General features: G+C 29.8%; 1 protein-coding gene across 2 annotated transcripts in view; it reads right to left on the reverse strand.

Annotated features, from left to right (window-relative positions):
* Edem2 (ER degradation enhancer, mannosidase alpha-like 2) overlaps positions 1–22,326 on the reverse strand; it is a 100,782-nt gene that overhangs the window by 48,316 nt on the left and 30,140 nt on the right. For both annotated transcript variants that reach the window (XM_075372720.1, XM_075372719.1), the window contains exons 8-13: positions 20,652–20,855; positions 18,612–18,737; positions 17,571–17,675; positions 17,075–17,262; positions 12,204–12,366; positions 1,788–1,955 (exon numbers count right to left, since the gene is read on the reverse strand). In XM_075372720.1, coding sequence (XP_075228835.1) covers positions 1,788–1,955; positions 12,204–12,366; positions 17,075–17,262; positions 17,571–17,675; positions 18,612–18,737; positions 20,652–20,855 — 954 coding nt within the window. The remainder of the gene's footprint in view (positions 1–1,787; positions 1,956–12,203; positions 12,367–17,074; positions 17,263–17,570; positions 17,676–18,611; positions 18,738–20,651; positions 20,856–22,326) is intronic.

Genomic DNA, 22,326 nt, shown 5'->3' on the forward strand with positions numbered 1-22,326 from the left:
TGTTAAATTTAAATTTGTTAATCAATGGCAACCAGTTTATTACTAAACTTGGCTTTTACAATTGGTCATTTATCTCTACTATACATCATATTAAGTCTATGACAGACTGTATTTCACACTGTTTCATACAGTATACAGAGAAACTACCTAGTAAGGGATTTGAGAGGTTATACTTTAAAAACAATCATCAAATTCTTACTGAATTATGTAAAGATTATTTATTATTTATAAAAATACAATTTTGTAATCAGATGTTAAGTCAAAATACATATATAAAAGTGATCTATTGTTTATCTTTGTTTCTTTTATCAAACTAATATTTACATTTTTTTTTAATTACTAAATAAAATGAAAAACTTTTACAAGCCTTTTATACTTTATTCTCTTTAAGAGCTATCTAGAAAATAAACCGCATGGCGTTGTAATAGACCGACTCAAAATAACCAAATAACAGTAAACAGTCTAAGAATGGTTTATTTTATTATTTGATGTTTCTATTTGGTGCCAAATGAATAGTTATTTAAAAATTAATTACATGGCAATTACATTTAAAGTTACATCATGTTGACAAAAACACAAGAGACTATAAAGTATTATAAATACTGGTGAGGACTAATAAATTAAGTCACCTGCTACATTATTGCACTAGCACAATTGCACACCCTACAGTAAAATCTCACTACTATAAACAACAGCTAGGATAGCTGTTACGTAGAACACAGTACAGTTGCATTACTTTACTTTTACTTATACTTGCCAACATTAAAATGTTAAAAATCTATAATAATGACTGTATATTAACTGAATGAACTTTTATAACAAAATTATAACATCAGCAAGGATAAAAAAAAATACAGATATACAAAATGACCAACTGGTAATTATTTCATCCTTCTTGAAGATAAGGGAGTTTTATTAGTGAAAAAAAAATTGTGATGCACTAAGCCCCAAAGAGATCCCTCACCCAAAAAAAATGAATGCACATCATGCTTTCTATAAAACTCAATGAAGTTAAAAATATATCTTACATTCTGACCTTATAATTAGGCTATAGTCCAAGTTCTAAAAACAAACAATGCTAGGTATTCTTGTTTTTTTTTAATTATTAACATAAAATATTTGTCTTTTGTTGATTCTGACAATTGACTTTTCTCCTTAACATACACTTAAAAATACAATTTTCCTACAATTAAATCAAATTTCAGGTATTTTACAAAAACTTGAGGAAAGATATGAACTTTAAAATTGATTTTGTATTCTTGATCAAATGCACATTTTATCAAATACAATTTGCTCTTCAATTAAAGTTTATGGTAATCTTTCAATTCCGATTCATCTGACTAACAATATATTGTTTCAAGAAGTAATATTTAAAAAATGCTACTGTATAAAAAAATAATAAAATTAATTAAAAATTTCATTTAAAAAACTCAACACTATATTACTATATAGTGTTGAATAATTCTACTGAATTAATAATACATAAACTTCTCATCAATAATAATACAAGTTTATACTGTTTTATATAAATTAGAACTGTTTACTACAATACAATTATACAATACAATTATCACTTAAAAATAATTATTTTAAAATTTAAAAAACTTAATACTGCAATAAACAATATTAGAGCAAAATAAATACTTAAGTTGTCAAAACTAAAAGTATGTTAAATATATTAAATAACTGGAAAAAAATAAGCTATTACTGCAAGTTAACTGAGTATTAAAATGTAAAAAACATAACTTATAAATGATGAACATAATGAAGAGAAATGTAAGACGTACTTGAAACTGAGATGCTAGAAGTTTACGATGTGATGTAGGACTAGAACGAGGGCAAACACCATCAACCATGTTATGAAGAGGACGACGCACTGATTCAGGAAATAACTTCAATGAACTCGGACACTGTCTGGAATATTCTCCATCTTCTAATCCACCAGCATCAGAAACCTTGTACAAAGATATTTTTTAATTAAATCCACTTGATTATCAATTAATCAAATTACATGTTAAATATACTTAAACAAATAAACAATAAATTATACTATTTGGTTTATAACAAAAGTGCAAAGATTAATTTTTTAATTCAAAAATTATTTACCATAAATCCCTGACATAAAAAATTATAACAACAATTTTTTTTTCACTAATAACTCCCTTATCTTCAACAAAGATGAAGTAATTACCAATTGGTCATTTTGTACATCTGTATTTTTTTTTTATGCTAGTGATATAATTTTGTTATAAAAGTTCATTCAGTTGCTATACAGTCATTATTATAGATTGATTTTTAACATTTTAATGTTGGCAAGAATAAGTAAAAATACAGTAATCCCTGACATAAGTTATATTTTGCACTGTTGATGGATGGTAGAATAATACTAAATAATTTATACTGCAAAATACACCTAAAAGTGAATCCATTAATCTCTATCCCCATCAAAAGGCAAAAATTTTGTATATCCGTCAACTAAGGCATCACTTTTGAACAGCTCATCAAATATTTAATGAAACACAATTTATTTGGTATTAGCCCTGACTCAAATTACATTGTGCTTCAAAAATAAGTCAAAGTGAACTGCCCCCTAAATGTTTAAGTGTATTCTTGAACATCATTTTAGTAAAGAAAATTTATTTTCATAAAATCCTGAACATTTTTTCTAGTGTTTTTATGATAATTCAATACAAAATGTTTTTGTTATCCTGCTATCCTGCTCAAAGTAAACACATAAAGCTAAATCTTAGCTGCCACCACAATTACCCTAGTTCTTAGTTACAGTACTGTTTTCATTGCAACTTCAACTGCAGTTCTGTTTAAAAAAAGAATGCATAATAATTTTAGAAGTAAAATTTCATTAATTAAAATGAGTGAGTTTAATTATTGTATAATCTATCTGTCTAGTACAAATTTAGCAAAATCAAAGAGGTCAATAACAAAATGTGTCAGATGACAGGTCATTGTGTCTAAACCAAATGTAATTTTATCAATATTTTTCATACATACATGGAAACAAAAATAATAATAGTATGTATAATTACAAGTTTCCATTTGTAAAAATAAAAAAATTATCCTGAGAGAAACATTATGATAAAAAGAACAAGTTAACTTATTCTGATAATTTTAATATATTTTACCACTACAATTATATTACTTCATATTCCATTAATTTAAACTAGTTACATTTAAAAAAAAGATTTTTCTAAATGAATTATAACCCTGCTATAATGCGCCCATCCAGAGATAACTGTTTCGCCCATGTTACTATGAAGATATAGTGATGAGTGGAAAAAAAAAGTCAACAGAGTTAAAACTATAACATAATTAAAATATTACAGTTAAAAATATGAGGGTAAATCAAATATAAATGGGATTTTTGTTCCTGAGCATCAAACAGTTGGTAGGACTGGGCCTGCACTTCTAGTATGCTTGGATGGGATCATTAGGAATAGGGATAGCTGGCCATTCCCAACCAATTTGTCAGTAACGCTGATGATATTGGAGCAACAGGTGGACCCCTCCACTGTGCAACACATAATTATAAAATTTCTTGCTCGTGAAGGAGTTCAAACAATGGGAATTTTTCAAAGATTGACTACACAGTTCAGGGACCAAACACTGTCTAGGACTCATGTGTTTGCCTGGCATAAAGAGTTCAAAAAAGGACAAGAACAAGTGGAAAATTAGGAAAACGATCACCGTCCTTGGACTAGTATTACAGACAAAAACATTCAAGCAGTTCGAGACATTCTTGAAGACGATCGATGAGTGAGAATATCCAGAATTGCAGAACAGGTTGGAAAAAGTTATAGGAGCTGTCAAGTGATCATCACAAATGACCTACAGTTCTGTAAAAAGTGCCAGATGGGTCCCTCACCTTTGGATCGCATATGAGAAGTTGAGTCGTTTGGAGGTCAAAAAATGAGACCAACCGATTCAAGAGGTCATCGTCCTCCATGACAACACCAGGCTTCATACTGCAGCTCTAACGGTCTCAAAACTAGAAGAAATACACTGGACTCAATTTGATCATCCTCCCTGCAGCCCAGACCTCTCCCTGAAATTTTCATTTTTTTTGGGCCGCTTAAAGAAGCTCTAGGAGGACAACAATTTGAAGATGACAAGGGTGTGGAGGGATTCATCCACAATTGGCTCCTGATGCAACCAGCTTCAGTCTACGATGCTGTGTTAAAAAAACCTTCCTTCTCACTGGGAAAAACATATTTCTAAAACAGGAAACTATATAGAAAAATAAATTATACTTGCCTTTAATTTTTCAATTTTTAAATTTAAAAAAAAAAATAAAATCCCGTTTATATCTGATTTACCCTCGTAAGAATATTATGAGTTAAAATAAAATTTAGAAAAATAAAAATTCTGTATTAACTATGTGTTGTGTAATATTTACATTTTTTTGCTGGGTTTCATTTTCACATTTTTTTTCCACCAATAAACTACGATAACTGTACTGTTTTTAAGCACTTTTCTTTATAACATAATTGAAAATACAGTAATGTAGTAACTGATTAGAATTCAAAATATGTAAAGTAATATAAAGTACTACAATTTATTAGAACACATTACTACATTAGCACATCTCTTCTTTCATTTCTATTTAGCCTCTGGAACCACTGTAAAGTACAACTTCAGAGGATGAATGAAGATGATATGCATAAACGTAAATGAAGTGTAGTCCTGCAGTTTCAGGTCGACCATTCTTGACAAAGAATACCAGTATCCATGATCTAGTATGCAAATCCATATACAGGGGACATTCAATAATTAAAGAAATAAATTGATGTAGAATTGAAACAGTTTGTAGGAGTTTTGTACTTTCATGACTTTAGGTTGGCATCAATGGGGTGAGATGAGAACAGCTGACGGATAAAAATTGTTTTTTTTTTTTTTATCAACTCAATATTGCATTTAACGATGGCGTGTCCAGTTGAAGTTTCCACATTAGTTGAACAATGTTCAGTGATCTGTTTTTTTGCTTTCTGAACGTGAAAAATCAGCTAAAATCTTTTCTCGAATGATTTTACAGTATGGTGAAAGTTGTATGAACTGCGGAAATTTTTATAAGTGGGTAGAACAGTCCAAAAACAGTTGAACCTCAGTGTCTGACGAGCAATGTCCTGGCCGGCCAATTGAACTGTCAACTCCTTCTCTTGAAACTCGCATTGACATTATTCATGAAGACCAACATATTACAATTGAACATATAACAAAAACAGTCGCAGTAAGTGTTAGCACAGTTCATAACATTATCAGTAATAAGCTCAAGTAAAGCAAAACAAGTTGAAGGTGGGTCCCAAAAGAGTTAACGCAAGGAAGCAAGACAAAGTGTGTACAGACTTGAAAGAACGCTATGAAAGGAAAGGTGACCCTTTTCTTAACAACATTTTAACATATAATGAAGCAACAAGATTTTAACATATAATGAAGCTTGGGTTCACCATTTTGAACCAGAGTCCAAAAGACAAAGCATGGAATGGAAGCACACTAGTTCACCTGTCCGAAAGAAATTCATACACAAGCATCAGCAGGAAAAGTTATATTGACTGTCTTTTGCGATTACTTGGAAAATCAGTGTACAATAAACAGTGTCTACTACTCAGACATGCTAATGAAAAATGTAAATCCAGCAATGAGAGAAAAACGTCGCAGATCTCAAAGAAAAGGTGCGATATTGTTAAATGGCAATGTTAGATGTTTTTTCTACATCAATTTGTCTCTAATTATTGAATGTCCCTCATAAAAGTAACTGCCTTTACTAGAATCTGAACCTTAGAATTCTTGACTTCGAAATCAGTTGATTTGCAGTGACAAGTTCACCAATAGACCAACCCAATGGGTTAACATATACAATACTGTATTGCATAAGACATCAAACATACGCACACACACATACACATTCTACATGTAAGTTCTACTGATATACACATGTGGTATGGTATACGGCAGTTGCAAAAATTTAATGTGAAAACAAAATTCTAAATTAGTTAATGTAGTTCAAAAAACCAGTTCATGTAGCCTTCTGTTAAAATACAAACTATTCGGTTTATTAGGTTGCATGTAGTAAAGAAACTAACTGAAAGGAAATGACCGATCATAGTTTATAATCCCTCCAGATCTCAAAATAAAATAAATATTTTTTGTGTTAACATTTAAATAGAATAGATAGCCACATATACACAACATAAAAGTCTTTCCTCCTTACATCTTTCAAAAATTCAAAATTCATCTAACCTGCACTGCCGTTTTCGTTTTAATGACATATAGTCAATGAAATTTGCCCAGATTTTTAACTCCAATTGACGACTGCCTTCACTTCCTTCCTGCATAAAAAAACCACTGAAGTCTGACAATAATTTTTTTTTGCATTTTGAATCGTTTCTTGTATTTCTGGTCTATCTTCATGATCACTGCCTTCATCCATTGTGCTACATATGGGCTGGAGTTTTTCTATAATAGCAGTCACATTCTTCATTTTGTACACATTCAATATTTTCATCAATCTGCACAAATTCTAGATAATTTTCAACTTGCTTCAATCATGCAGACACGTATTACCATTATGTTCCTACATATTTTCTAGTTCTTCTACTGGGTTAGAAAGACCCCCACCATTTTTTTATAGTTGTTTTATTTACTTCTCCCCCAGCTGCCAGCTACGGACAGAATTGCTTGCAAAAAGTTGACCCTTGCACTTATTTCTCTAGCTGTATAGCTCAAATGCAGTAAATCTCCTTCTATTTCTAGAAATGGTTCAACAACTTACATCAGTAAACAGAATTCATATTTTTTATAAATCCCACGTCCAATGGTTGGATGAGGCTTGTTGTACTGGACAGCAAAAATTCAATAGTAATGTTTTTTAAACGATTTGGTTGCGGATGAGCAGTACAACTGTCAATCAATAATATGATTTTTCTTAATTTTTTCTGAAAACTGACATCCAAATTGCTAAGCCATTCTGAAAAGTCTGCACTTATCCAAGCACTTTTATTAGAAATTTAATGTACTGGCAAACTGTCCATTCTAAGCCAATTAAAATAACTAGACTTGACAGCCTTCCCAATTACGAGTTATCATTTGTCACTTCCTTTCATATTACCACAACAAAGAATGGTAACACGGTCCTTAGAATTTTTGGATCCAGACAACAATTCATGTTTGTAGCACAAGGACTCATCCAGTAGAGCACAATAAATAATACAGTCCTGTTTAGTCGGCACTCTAAATGTCATAGGCAGAAATATTCTGGAAAATTTCAAGGAGTTGATAGACTTTCATGAAGCAGCATTTTCTACATCAGCATTCAATTGTTCACCATGCAAGAGGCTTCTTGTATTTTATCTGATTTTTCGTTTTCCAATGAGAAAACCAGCCATTCGTTGCTTTAAATTGATTATGATAAAACTTTTTTCCAAAATCTGTCTTGTCTATAAATACTGAACCACTGACACTAAAACCTTGTGAAGTTACACTGATGAACCATTCATTCAGAGCTTCCTCAACAATTGGGTTCTTTCCATCATATTTTCTTTTCTGAGATGTTCAATATCTTTTAAGCCCATTCTTGGCATATTTTATCTTCTTGGAGCATAATACAAGCTATCGTATTTTTTGGTACACCGGTTAGTTCCGATAGTTTACACTGACTTAAGTGGATGTTTTTATTTTGTTAAGAAGCTTTAATCATTCACCCAATGTCATATTGTTACATGACATTTTAACTCACAATTATAATTAACTGTTAACAGGTAGATTAAAAACAAAAATTGACACAGTTTAGGAAAATGCCTACACATAAAAATGTCAACAAAATGTGCGAAACAACTGGAAATAAAAAAATTAAAACTACGATTGCAGATAACAAAACAGTCAGACAGTTACAAAAAGGTGTGTTACAGTACACCCTTTGTTGGCAAAATTAATTTATTCACACTTGTGAAATAAAAAACTAAAGAGAAGCGTGGAAATACGAATGTTCAATATACATGATACAAATGTACAATATATGAAGACAAGTGACAACTAATTATAAATTGCATAGGAATGGGTATGACTCATTGAAATTTATAGAAACCATAATTTAGAATGGATTTGTTAAAGATTGATCACATCATGCAGGTGATGTCATGCGTAATGACAAACTCATTCTTTATTATGATAATTATGTTTGTTTAACATTTGATTGATTATGTTATAATTAATGAACTGAAGTTTATTACTGCAGTTCTTCTGTCGGAATGTTTACTGCCTCTATCTCTCACCATTATCTGGCCGCATAATACTCAGAACAACGAAGTTTGTTGTTAACTGCCAGCCTGTATTCATTTTTAATAAGAAATATACATCAGATATTGGTCTGAGTAAATGACATTACGAAACAAATAAACAAAGTACTTATCAATATAAAATCTAAATCTTATTTTGTTTTTGTTCTTTAAAGAACTGTCCCAAAAAACCAGTGAGCCAATAATTCAGAATCAACTGTACCTACTACTAAAATGTGGTGATTTTTTCTATGTCTGCTAACAGTTCTTTTTTGGGGGGAGATCTTTCTACCCACATTATAATCATATCCACGTTATTTTGAACCACGTTATAATGAGGCCATACACAGTACTTATATTTCCAAAAGATTTTACAGGAACAATATTACTCTGAAGTTTTAAACAATACCAAAAACAAAAAAAAAAGAATTTTTTCCATCCAGTTCAACATGTATATAAATAAGTGCTGAAATAATTTTTGTTAATGCAGTCAGAATTGTGAATTATTTTGTATTTACTAATTTCATGTATTAACCTGAAAATTATTTCATGAGTTTATATCTTAAATAATTAAGGGCTTTAATCAGATTATTACTTTATAATTAATTGTTTATTTTATGAAACTGCTCTATTAAGCTTCCCTTGAATCTTTATTCTTTAACTGAAGTTGCTATCCCAGTTTCCCTTGTTCTATGTCGGTAAATACCACAACTACGGTTAATACAGTAATCTGAAAGCCCACTCATCTGCTAGTTAGTTAAAAAAAAACACCTACCTGATAAACATAAATAACTTATCAAATTAGATATCTAGAATAGCAAATAATATATTTTGTAGGATTTTGTTCATTTAACTTTGGCATTAGACATACATTTGTAAACATATTTTACTTGGAAAGATGAAGTGATTTATATATAAACATAATTAATTACTAGTTTTAACTATTAAACTACTTCAAAATAACAATATTTATGTATACATAACATAGCATATACAACAATTTTCAATGGCAGTTGAATTGTTACAAAATAATTTGAAAAATCTGATGTGAATACCAACTACATGACTTCCTTGTACACCTATTAAATTACATATACACATTTTTTGTGGCACTTCATTTAAATTTATTTCATTTGAAAGTGAGATACAATCCTCCAATTCTTTAATAAAGTGGACAGTTGCACAACTGCATTGTGGTGGACACCACATTGCATGTGATGCAATGTGGTGTCCTTATCAGCATTTTATATTAGTTTATATATTAATTTTGTTTCATGTCACTCAAGTAGTTATGTGGTGCAAGTGAGAACATGTTGTATCCATAACCATGGACACATCAGTTCGAATCCAACTTCAAATAAATATTTTTTTTTAAACTTTTTTTTAATTTAAATATATTGATTTATTAATAATTGTTAACCTCTATAAAAATTTTTGAATTAAAATAAGTATATAAAATTTCATTTCACTATATTTCATTCTTGTGAAATTCACTAATAACTTCTGATTATTTCATTTTTTTTTTTTATTGTTATTTGTTGTAAAAATGTTTTTACAATCAGAAGTAAGACCCCCCTTGTAAGATCCAAATATTTCATTAATTAAAATTTAATTTGGCTATAAGTCTGAAACCAATGAAAATAAGTAACACTTATGATATATCATTGAAAAGCTCTAAATGAGGGCTATTACTGCAGTTAAGAAAAAGTCAAAAAAACAAATTTTTTATATTTTGGACTTTTTTGGACACTTTTGGTTCAGTCGATTGCAGTAAAAAGGGGAGGTGCACACTGGATGGATGATACAACAGTCCTAAATCCAAAATTTTAACATTCTACAGCTAATCGTTTTTGAGTTATGCGAGGTACATACAGAGGTTATATGTATGTACAGACATCACACCAAAGATAATTAAAATGGATTCAGAACAGTCAAAATGGATACTTCTGTTGAAATCTGAAAACCGAAATTTTTTGTGATCACAATATACTTCCTTTACTTCATACAAGGAAGTAAAAATGACCAAATACATAATAAAAGTCTAAAAAAAATTAAAAACCTCAGATCAGTAAGAAATACATTTGAGAAGGAAGCTCAAAACTACCAAATATTTACTGAAAACTTTACGGACAACTAATTATTTAGTTGTTTTAAAAACTTATTCACATGAATAGAAATAACTGTAAATAAGGTAGGTTTATATAGACTATTAAATCTTGAAAATTTTTTTTTATTATTAGCGCTGACAGCCAATTAAATATTGGAAATCTGCGTAACAAAGTACATTTTCAAATGAAAATGTTGTACGTTTTGGAACAATTTCTTTATGACAAACATACAAATAGGAGTTCAATATCGGTTTGAATTGGTGTATTTTTAAATATTTTTGAAAATATATAATGAGAATTATAAAATACGTGCATGATGACATAATCATGATTAATTCTTTAACACTTCCTCTACTTGATCCAAAGGCTTTTTTCTTCTGAATATTTTTCCACTCAAGATTATCACCATCAATTGAAATTGGAATAAACTAACCACCAAACTCAAAACCTTTCAACCCAATAGAAGTACCATTGCTCAACACTATTATTATAATCTCCTTCTTTTGCATTAATAATACTTTTTACTGTTGATTGTACTTACCCTTCTCTCTCTCTTGTTTCCTGTTTAGCCTCCGGTAACTACCGTTTAGATAATTCTTCAGAGGATGATATGTATGAGTGTAAATGAAGTGTAGTCTTGTACATTCTCAGTTCGACCATTCCTGAGATGTGTGGTTAATTGAAACCCAACCACCAAAGAACACCGGTATCCATGATCTAGTATTCAAATCCGTGTAAAAACAGCTGGCTTTACTAGGACTTGAACACTGTAACTCTTGGCTTACAAATCAGCTGATTTGGGAATACGCGTTAACCGCTAGACTAACCCGGTGGGTAGATTGTACTTACCCAAAATATTATATCATAACTTAGTAGTCAGCATAGGGATGATGATGATGTAGGTAGTTTGTTAAAAACAAAATGGAATATCAATAAGTAACTCTTTTGCCACTCTATTAATTTCCATTTTCATGTAACATTACAATTTGTAAAAGCCAAAACTAAGGTTTATCTGACAAAGACAGAAATTCAAAGCCACAAGGAGACATTATTAATCAATATTAATAATGATATTGACCGCTGTCAATATCATCAGTATATATATACTAGGTGGTTTACATATATTTCCTTCTTCTGCTGCAGTTAATTATGTTATCAGAATTTTCTTAAAAACTATAATTCTTAGAACCAGCCAAATTTGCTAGCAAAATATTTTTTGAAAATTTTAAATGTTATAAATGATCATAGCACATTTTTAGCTTTTTTTGGGATCATAATTTGACAGATTTGATACTATTCAGCACTGTTTTCTGATCATACTAATTTATTAATGTAACATAATTATGACACCCTACATTCTAAGCTAGTTGTTTTATAAATTTTAATTTTTGTCTTGTTTAATGGTTTTACAATTTTTATCATCTGCACACTCCACTATCTGCTATTACCTAAATATAGAGTCTTATAACCTTTTATAACCCTCTTTACAAGATTCTGCCACAAATTACTGTCTTCTCTTATCATTTTAAGACCTTTTGATTTCATATTTCATCAACCCATCTAACTTTCAAAATCCTCTTGCTACATCACTTTTAAAACAGTCTTGTTCTTTTCCATTCTACTTTGACCGTATCATGATAATAAACTACTAGAAAATTCATATATGTTTTTCACTCATTTTAACGGGTTAGACAATTTTTTACTTTATCAATTAAACGAGGGTTAAAACAATAAAAATATATCAGATGAAGAAGCGCTAATAATAATAACAATAAAAATGTTATTAATAAAGCATTGCAATAACACTTACAGTAAAAACAGTCATGTTGGAATGACTACGAGCCAACGAAAGAGGAAGAAGATGAGCTTCAGTAGTAAAAAGAAATTCATCTAAATTTATTAATAAATCACTGGGTTCAGCAAATAACAAAAATAAATATTTAAATGTTTCTGCTAGAACAAATGAATCCATCCTGCAACAAAATACATTAATCTTTATAAGGATGATCTATACACAACTACCAAAAATTTATTACACATCAAAAAACTGTTTTATTTACTAGAAATTTGGCATTCTAAAATAAATAAAATCTTCAGAACTCTAATATAATAACCAAACTGATTATAAATAAATTATTTATTCCTACTGAAAATTGTGACATGCCCACCAATAATGTTTTGGCAGTTTATCTCTTATCTCTATCAAGTCCTGAGTGTTATTATTTCAACTTAATACTTGAACTACCTTTATAATATAAGCATGAAGAAAGACTATCAGTAAAGTAGATTTTTCATTGTGTATAAACCTGAGTTCTACAGTATTAGACAACAATGAAAATCGTTCAGTAGTACCTGCAAAACATTCTTCAAACTAAAAGGTTGTAAGTAAACAATCACAAAAAGTAAACATTTTTACTTCAGGTCAGAACAAACTTCATATCCTGGAAAAATAAATCTTGAAAACCTTTTTTTTAATTAGTTTAACATGCAGTAACATCTCAATCCTAATTAAAAGCTTAGTAATTGTTCACTAAATGCTAACAATATTTTGTATTATATTCTAAAATTAGGAATATTCTTTCAAGAACAGAACTCCATAAAACAGTATTGATTAGTTTGGGAAACACATGTTCAATGACTGTATATTAATTTTAGGTTTAGTTCTTAATGAAAAAAAAAGATACCACTATGTCACTAAAAATGATTCATCAAGACAAAGAAAGAAGAACAAGTTGAAAGATATATATATATATATATATATCTGGGAAATGATCAAAGGGAATTGGAAGAGTAAAGTAGAGGACAGAGATCAAAATAAAAAATAGAAATAGAAAAGCAAACTTTTAATTAGAACAAATGGTTATTATACAGCATATAGAGATTAAGAAGGAAAGACTGGCAAAATGGATATGTAAGAACATTTTGTACATGGATATGGAACAAACTGTAAGGAAATAGAGTAAACAAGATAAAATGGAGAGAAAATTTGAAAGAACTAAAGGAGAGAGATGAGGTGCTTATTAGAAATGGTGAGGATAGAAAACTCTTACATATAGTTCTAAGGAAAAAAGAAATCAAACTGGATACACTGAAAGGGAAAGGAAAGGAATAAGAACAGCTTTTAACAGGAGAGAAGTAACAAAGAAAAAAATTGAAATTGATAGGCCAAATCGAAAATGGAGAATATAATAAGAAATACATGCACTGGACAGGAACAATTGAAAACAACAGCAGTGTAAGGGAACACCCACTGTCACTCAGCTGAACACCACATGGTAACGATTTCCTATTTCAAGCCAACTAAAAAAAAAACGTAACAATTACCTATATATAGATAGATAATTGTTACATTTTTAGTTGGCTTGAAATAGGAAGTCATTACTGTTATAATTATTTTTACATTATATATATAAAATAAATAATAAATAATTATAAATAAAAATGAATGTTTGTTTGTCCAGTATGTTTTCCTATACAATTCATACAATTGTGATAAAACTTTGGTGAGTTGTTGTGCGCACACCCGCAAAGGTTTCTGAATTAGTTTGAACCCACTACAGGGCACTGGGGTTGAGATATTTTGAAAAATTGTATATAAGGTCTGATTTGGCTCACATTCAGAATATGTGTTCTTACATGGAAAGAAATACCTCTAAAAAAAATGGACCTGCTAGATGGTGCTGGGGATCGAGATATTTTGAAAACTGCATTTATGGTCCGATTTGGCTCATATTCAGAATATATATTAGTTATGTGAAAATAAATATTTTTGCGAAAAATAGACTAGGTGCCACTAATGTCAAGATATTTACAAAACAAATATACAAACAGACTTTTTTCTTCTACATATTATACATAAAAGGCAATGTTCATCTATGTGTCCACTACAGACTAAAAAACTACTGGACCAATTTATGCATGGTGAAAAAGTGAAAAAGCAAATAGGGAAAAATCAGAAAAGGGAAATTGAGAAAAAGGGAGAGGGAAAAGGGAATTAGGGGAAAGGGAAAAATGGAAGTGGGAAAGGGAGAGGGTGAAAATGAAAATAAGGGAAAAGTGAAGAAGGGAAATAGGGAAAAAGGGAGAAAGGTAAACAGGGAAATAAGGAAAAAGGGATAAACTGAAAATTTCATTTTGCGAAGTTCCATAATGTTCATTTTTTTAAGTTTTATCAAACTTTCAATTGTGTTCATTTAATCTATATATATATATACTCAAATCTAGCAGTAGCGAAGCATTGCCAGGTCTGCTAGTATTACTTATAATTTTTTTAATTTTCAACCTCAGTACATGATAACTGAAGCATTACTTATATATAGTGCAAAAGTGTTATTGTATGAAACAACTAATCATGTTCTTTGAATTACAATTGATAATTCACTCCTCATTCTGCAAAACAATATGTAAATATTTTTAATGTTGAGATATCACATGAGTATTTTATTAATATTTTATTTTTTAAGGGGAGCACAATGGTTTTTTCTGGCTAATGTAAAAAACCTATCTACACTACCAGTGTTAATAAAATATGCTAACTTTTAAGTAATTCTTCAACAGTTCAACATAGAAAAATTAATTTAGCCACTGCTCCTACCCGTACCCGTGGCGGCTCATGTATAGGCACGGTAGAACTGCAGCACCCCCAACTTCCACTTGATATTATCAATAACATTTAATATAACGAGTCCTTTTTTCTTTAAATTTTCCTTTATACTTGTATAATATATAATCCTTAAGTTTAATGTCAGTAGCCATCCCCCAGTTTATGAAAAAGATACAAAAATCTTTGTATGAAACTGTGCACCCAGTGGCATGGTGTTTGGCTGTTGTGTGCATGCACACACAGAAAGCTGCATGCAAGACTGTGAGGGAGAGAAAGCACTGTTGCTCCCGCAGTGCTGACCCTGGCGTGTTGGTGGAAGGTAGTTTTTTTTTTACTTCGTGTGTATATGGAATGTTCCTTGTTCGTTCCCTTTTCTAGTTTAGTCGATGGAATGAATATGAAAGTGGTTTAGTTATTTTTTCAATAGTGATCAGAAGATGGCGGAAAGCAAGGGCTTTTTGATTGCCAAATCTGTCCAAAAACTCGCTGGAAGGACAAAAGAGAAGGTAATTAGTAAAAACTAATTATGTATTTGATTCTGTGAACAAAGAAATTTAAGTTAAGCACCACTGAATATAGTGTTTTTAAGCAGACATTTTATTAAATTATTCATAATACTAAAAAATACTATCTGTATTGACATTTTATTATTTATTCAGTTAAACCAAATATAATTTTTAAGCACAATGTGCTTAACAACCATGTACCATATTCTTGAATGTGATAACGTGTAGAATTAGATTATTACCCTGCTTCCAACTAGTCTATTTGATTAATTTTTTTGGTTCTTTTATTTTACAGAAAACTTTAATCATGGCCTTGAAAAAGCCCAGGAAAAAATTTTATGGAGCAGCACCGCTACTAATTTTAGCTACAAGCTGCCACTGGCTCCTACCTTAAAACTATCATTTTCAGTATGAGTCTACCACACCCAAAACCCTTAGGTAGCTAGCTCAAAAAGTTTAAATGCATAGGGTAAGGTTGTGACATCATTTTAAAGGAAATTAAAAACAAAAATGATTTATTTTTAGTATTATTTTAATTTATTATTAAAATTATTTATTAGTTATTTTTAGTTGTAGACAGCATGCAATTCACATTATGATCAATGACTTCACAACTTTTTAATACTCTCATTATAATGTGATTTGTTCAATTCTAAAAAATAAGTAGTTTTCTCAGCTTTGACCTCATCACTTTAAACAAAATTTCATCCAGTGAGCCAATTCTTTAGGTTTGAGAAGAGGATGTAATTACTGGGAACCAAATCTGATGAATACAGTTCTTGTGGGAGCACTTCAAAGCATAGGTCATGGACTTCAGCAATAACCTGAGACATGAGCAGGTTGTTGAAAGAGCACTCTTTTTTGGCCAAATGTGGATGTTTAGGCAGTGATGGTTCTTCTATGTAGTCTATGAACACTACCCATGAACAAGAATCCCAAATAACCTAAAGCCATGACTTTTCCTATAAATGGGACCATTTTAGACTTCTTTGGTGCACTTTCAGCTGCTCCCATCCACTGTTTGAACTGCTCTTTACTAATGCTGAATCCATGTTTCATCTACTGTTATAAACATCAAAGAAACTCAGTGGAATCGTGTTTAAATAACACCCTTGAGAAGATGAATGCTTTTTTGGCAGACTAAACGAACATGGCACAAAAATGTCGTGGACACAATCTAACAAGATGTTTGCAATTCAGTAAAAGCTTATGACCCTCAGTCATATGAGCATGTTATTGTGAAGATGAGATATTTAAGGGAAAAAGCCTTTAACATGTAGTTAACTCTTTTTGTACATTCATCAGGGTTAAAATTAAAAAAAAGTGCTTTATAACAACCTGAACTTCAATTTTATCTATTTTTCAAAAAATGCCTAAATTTGTTTCATGTACTTGATTGCAAACACAAACAACTAAATGTACATGTTTAAAACTTCATAGCACACCACCTTAAGGGATTATACTTGACCAACACCTTAATCATTTCATCATAATTGCATTATCAAGTCAATCTGAGAATTTTCTAAGCAATTCTGGTAATAGTAATAAAAGACTGATTGTAATCATCATTACCTGTCTTCATGCAAGCCAGTACGAACATCTTTCACAGCCGCATACCCACAAGGTACTCTAGCATATTTTTGTAAAGACTTAAGAACATTTTTTCCAACATGTAAATAATGAGGGTCTCCAGTTGCTCTATGTAAAAAATAAGTTGATTCCAGGAATTCTGGCCTTAAAGGATGTTGGCCCCAATGTACCTGAATGACAAAAATTTTAAATCATTAATAATCTAGATAATAATATATCATATCATTAAAAATTATTAATAAACAATGGCTAACAAAACATTTGTGAACAAACTTTATTACTTATAAGAATTTACTAACTTAAATTAAAAATACATTAAAGAACTCATTAAGAATTAACATAAATAATATAAGTGCAGAATAATGATAAGACTACATGATAATTACAAAATAGTAATAATAAAAGTAACAAAAAGGATAAAGAAAAAATAATTTTACAAATAAATTAGTGAAACTGAGTACATAAAAAAGCTATAAACCTGAAAATCTGTAGTAAAAGCTTCTGGAATGAAATTGTGTCGCTGCATCACTTGGTATAACATCTCATGAGTTTCAACAGCTGGTTTCAAATCACCCTTTAATACCTAATAAAAGAGAAACAAGATGAAAAATTTTATACACTGCATAATCCACCTACAATGCATCTGTAGTGCAAGTATTCTACAAATAAAATAATTGTAACAAATTTAAACACAGAACATCATTAAAAAAAATTATAAAAATGAGATAAACATAAAATAAAAAATAAATTCAACTTCATACACTACAATTAGTAACAGAAGGGAAAAAAAATAGTGCACTTTGAGCGCTGTTTTAGCAAGTTTTTCAAACTTTGTAAAAACTTTTTGACTGCAACTGCTACTTTCTGGATCTGTAGAAAGCTATTCTTTTTGTTGAAAAATTAAAATTTTACAGTACGAAGATACTGCTTAGAAACTGTTACAATCTTGCTTACAAATCATGAATGCAAAAGCTACTCTAATGTAATTTAAAACAATGAATAGAGTACCACAGCAGCCTATACCTGGACATCTGCTGTTTTTACTAAATTAATGATCTGCCACATAATAATCAAAATTAAAAAAATTATTCTGTCTATGCTGATGATACTTAATTAATAATTAAATTCTAATAAATACCAAATAAAATTCTAGTTTTTTTATCAATTTCTTAACCAATAGTTGTTGACAGGTTAGTACCATTATTTATAGATCTCTAGATCAAAAAACAGTCTAACGTAGAATCATAATGTTAACTATCTTCTTTCTAAATTTAACATGGAACGTATTATAATTCCTACATTATCTGAAACAATTAATAACACAAAACATTGGTAACAGTTTATTACACATTCTTATTTCAACAAGAGAGTTACTTTCTGAGGCAACTCTCACAAAAGTTCAAATTTTATATATGGTGTAGTATAGCATGGTATAGTGCACACACGCACATGAATATGTATGTTTGTCTGCACACACGCACTTGCATGTCATAACAAAGTAATACCTAACTGCACTAACCTGAAGACCAGGCCAAAATGCCAAAAGTGCATCCATAAAATTCCTTGAATTTGTATGAGGACGATGCATATGCACATCCAACAACATAGGACCTTGACTAATATACTTCATTACAGCTGAGTAATGCTGAAAAAAGAAAGAAAACAATATATGTATTACAATACAAAAGAAAAAACCAATACACACCTTTGCAGTGCTTTAAAAAATTAAATTATAAAACAAAGCAAATTAATTGGTAAAAGAAATAAGCAATCTTGACAATATTAGTCTTATATATTCTTATGTTGACTTGGCCAACACCTGAAATTTCCAGTTCCATTCATCAAATGTTGGCAAATAGCCAATATCAAATTCAGCTGCATAATACAATCCAAATACCTTGGAATTAAATAATTTGGTTGTTTATGTCACCTCCTTCTACAGAAATTATTAAGAATTTTTGTTCAATTTAATCTTTGATACCTTACCCACAATGACAACCAATGTTTAAAGGAGTTTGTCATATCAGTTAAATCAGCTTCCTATTCTGTTTTCACCTATGAATATCAGTAACCCAAGGTATTAGTAGATTTTTACACAACTTGTAACATTTTATTTATTTATTTAATGTAGCTAATTAATTAATTCAATTTAACAATTAATTCATATTTAATGTAACTAATTAATTCATGAAGCGATAATTAAAATGTGTTTAATGCTAAACTTAGTATTTTAAATGAAATAATGATATTTTGTAGTAAAATTTTTGTTACTTAAAAGCATTTAAGATTATCATTTAAAGTTTATGTTTTCCAAATATATAGTAAGAAAATATTGAATGTGAATAATTTAGAACAATGAACACAAAGATAAAATAGTAGATTTATGGAGACAAAAACAATTTCATACTGAGGTATTAGTAGAGTTTCATGAATCCAAATGGAAAAGGTTCATGGAACTTTTCCAAAGTCCAAAGATTTCATGGAACTGGATGTCAGTAATTAATTACCTAGGGAAATGTTTTAAAAAATCTCTACTGAAATATTTCTTCTCTCCCCATAAATGATGGCTACAACGAAGGATTCTGATCTTACTCAATCCAATTACGAATAGCTAATAAATTATCCATTTAATGCAAACCACTTGCATTATATTACAATAAAAAATTTAGTTTACATATGTTTCATATAATAAGAAAACAATGATAAATCTGTGCACATATGAGGGTGACCCAAACATACACCACAATTTTTTATTTAATTGATAAAAAATGTAAAATTTATATATTTTGTTTTAAATATCTCCTAACTTACAAACACACTTTTCTCATTGAACTGGCAATTTTTATTTTCCTTCCATGAAGAAGGAAAAGGACCCAAGTTTTATACAAGTGGGAATATGCTGCAAAAAAGTTCCGCCTTTTCTCCTCATAGGAATTAAGGAGGCGTGGAACCAACTAGCAGAAAATTTCCAACAGTTAAGGTCAGTGACAGTAGACTGAGCATTCCTCCTCTCAAGGTAATTTGGGAAAATCTTATGTATCAGTCTGAATGAACAGTATGAATGTTTTTTTCTATGAGGTTTATCCATAATTATTACTTGTAGGGTTCATTTTCCACGGATCCCTACCTGGCCAAATGTTTCTTTATGTCACTTAAACACTCAGGCATTTGAAAAAGTCAGTTCTCTGAAATATTCCTTATTGAGAAATCTGATGGTGATGATGCGTTGCACAATAAACAATAATACTGCTTGCTCACTCATAGTGATCCAATGTAAGAGTTGCAGAACGAGTGCAGGAAGGTAATCCATTTTATACATCTCCATCATTGCCACTCAAGATTATGCAGTGATCAGTTCACTGTGTTAGCTGCTATATGAAAATTCTGGTTTATATTTGAATCCACCCTGGCTTGCATTAAAACCTTAAATGTGATAAATTAATAATCTATAATACTTTCAATAACCAATAAATCTAAAATACAAAAACAGTAATAAATCAGAGCATTTACATATTTAGTTATGATAATAATTATGAATTCAACCATACTGCAAACAAACCTTATTAAAACGTCCTAAATATCGATTATCACCCAGCAATATGTATGCTTTCAAACAATACTCATAATAAGAATCAATGCCAGCACCAACCCCTGAGTCCCGCCGTACCCAAACACCAGAATGCACATTTAACACTGTACCCATAAGATCTGAACTACGATGCCTTAATCTCCATAATTCATCCATGGCTCTATGTGCCTTTTCCTGAAACAATATCAAACACCAATTTAATATTCAAGAATTATTAATAAAGAATCATATGATAAAAATCCATCACTGATGATGAGTAAAGCACTCATTTAAAAGTGAAAAATAAAAATTGTGTTTTAACTTTTTATATACTTTTTTTATACTTTTTAAATTTCTATAACATTCTGAACAACACATTTATGAGTACATCAATTTTTTTCTCAAATTGTTAAAAGTTCTACCTATTTTTTATATCTTTTGTAGCTTCTCAAGCTAAATTTTATACAAGATAACTTTTATCAACTACAAGCATTTTTTATCTGACAGAAAACTGAAGTAAAAAACCAAAATGGAAAATGAGGTTAAACAAAACTTAAAATACTCTGATTATATGATAAACAAAAATGCATTTTTATCAAAACAAAAAAGCCAAAAAACACTCAACTGTTTGTTCTTTTCATTTTAATGATTACAAGATGAGCGATAAAGATATCATAGCCTTAAGAATTAAATAAAAATAATTTCCTTTGCTGTTTTTTTTATTTTTTATGAGGACTTTTGTAGTCCACTAATATGCTATTTCTTCAGATGAGATTTAAACAGTTGAATATAAAGACAAAACCCATACAAATTTTATTTAGGGAACATACCTATATGTTTCTTGATCAATCTAATTAAAGCTTAATAAAAATAAGCTCTTGTTTTCTTACATTTGAGCAAAATAATAATAAACTAATTATGCATTTATAAATGATATTTAGAAGCTAAAAGAATGTAGGCTTGCAATTTGTGAGGCTGGGCTATATTGCACACTAATATAAGAATAGATGATAACTCAATTGATATATCTTTCAAATGCTTTATTATAAATTACTTTAATAAACAGTTACAAGTTTATTTTCACAAAATGTCCTTACTAAGACATAAAAACTTTGAATTTCATTGTGTAGCTAATATATTGAAGTATATTACTTCAATAACAGTATATATTTTTATAATATTTTTTAAAACATTAAGATCCTTTGTGATTAATCTATTAAATGAGCTTTTTTTGTAGTAAACTACTATATTTCTTAAATCTTATTAGCTATGTATTTTATCATTTTGTTGCAAAGTTTCCTATATTTAAAATACCATTTTCATAAATAAATCTGTAGGAAAAATGAAATTAATAATAATACAAATAAAAACAAAATTTATAAACAAGAATAAACAGCACAGGCCATCATCAACCAGCTGAAGAAGAATAGATACAGCTTTCAATCACAATGAGTCATTATTTACTATCAAAAAATAATTAGGTAGGCACTGGATATACAACAAAACAGTCCATAAAGCCCACAACACCTCAGTAAGTAGAATTCTGGAAGTAAAAGGATTTGAATTAAAGTAAAATGCATACAGCCAAAACTACATTTAATCAATTGCTTCCTCACAAAGATCACAAAGGTTAAATAATGCAGCCACGCTACTGGTATTAATTAAT

The sequence above is a fragment of the Lycorma delicatula genome, chromosome 8 (genome assembly GCF_047948215.1).
Source record: "Lycorma delicatula isolate Av1 chromosome 8, ASM4794821v1, whole genome shotgun sequence".
In the NCBI taxonomy this organism is placed as follows: domain Eukaryota; kingdom Metazoa; phylum Arthropoda; class Insecta; order Hemiptera; family Fulgoridae; genus Lycorma; species Lycorma delicatula.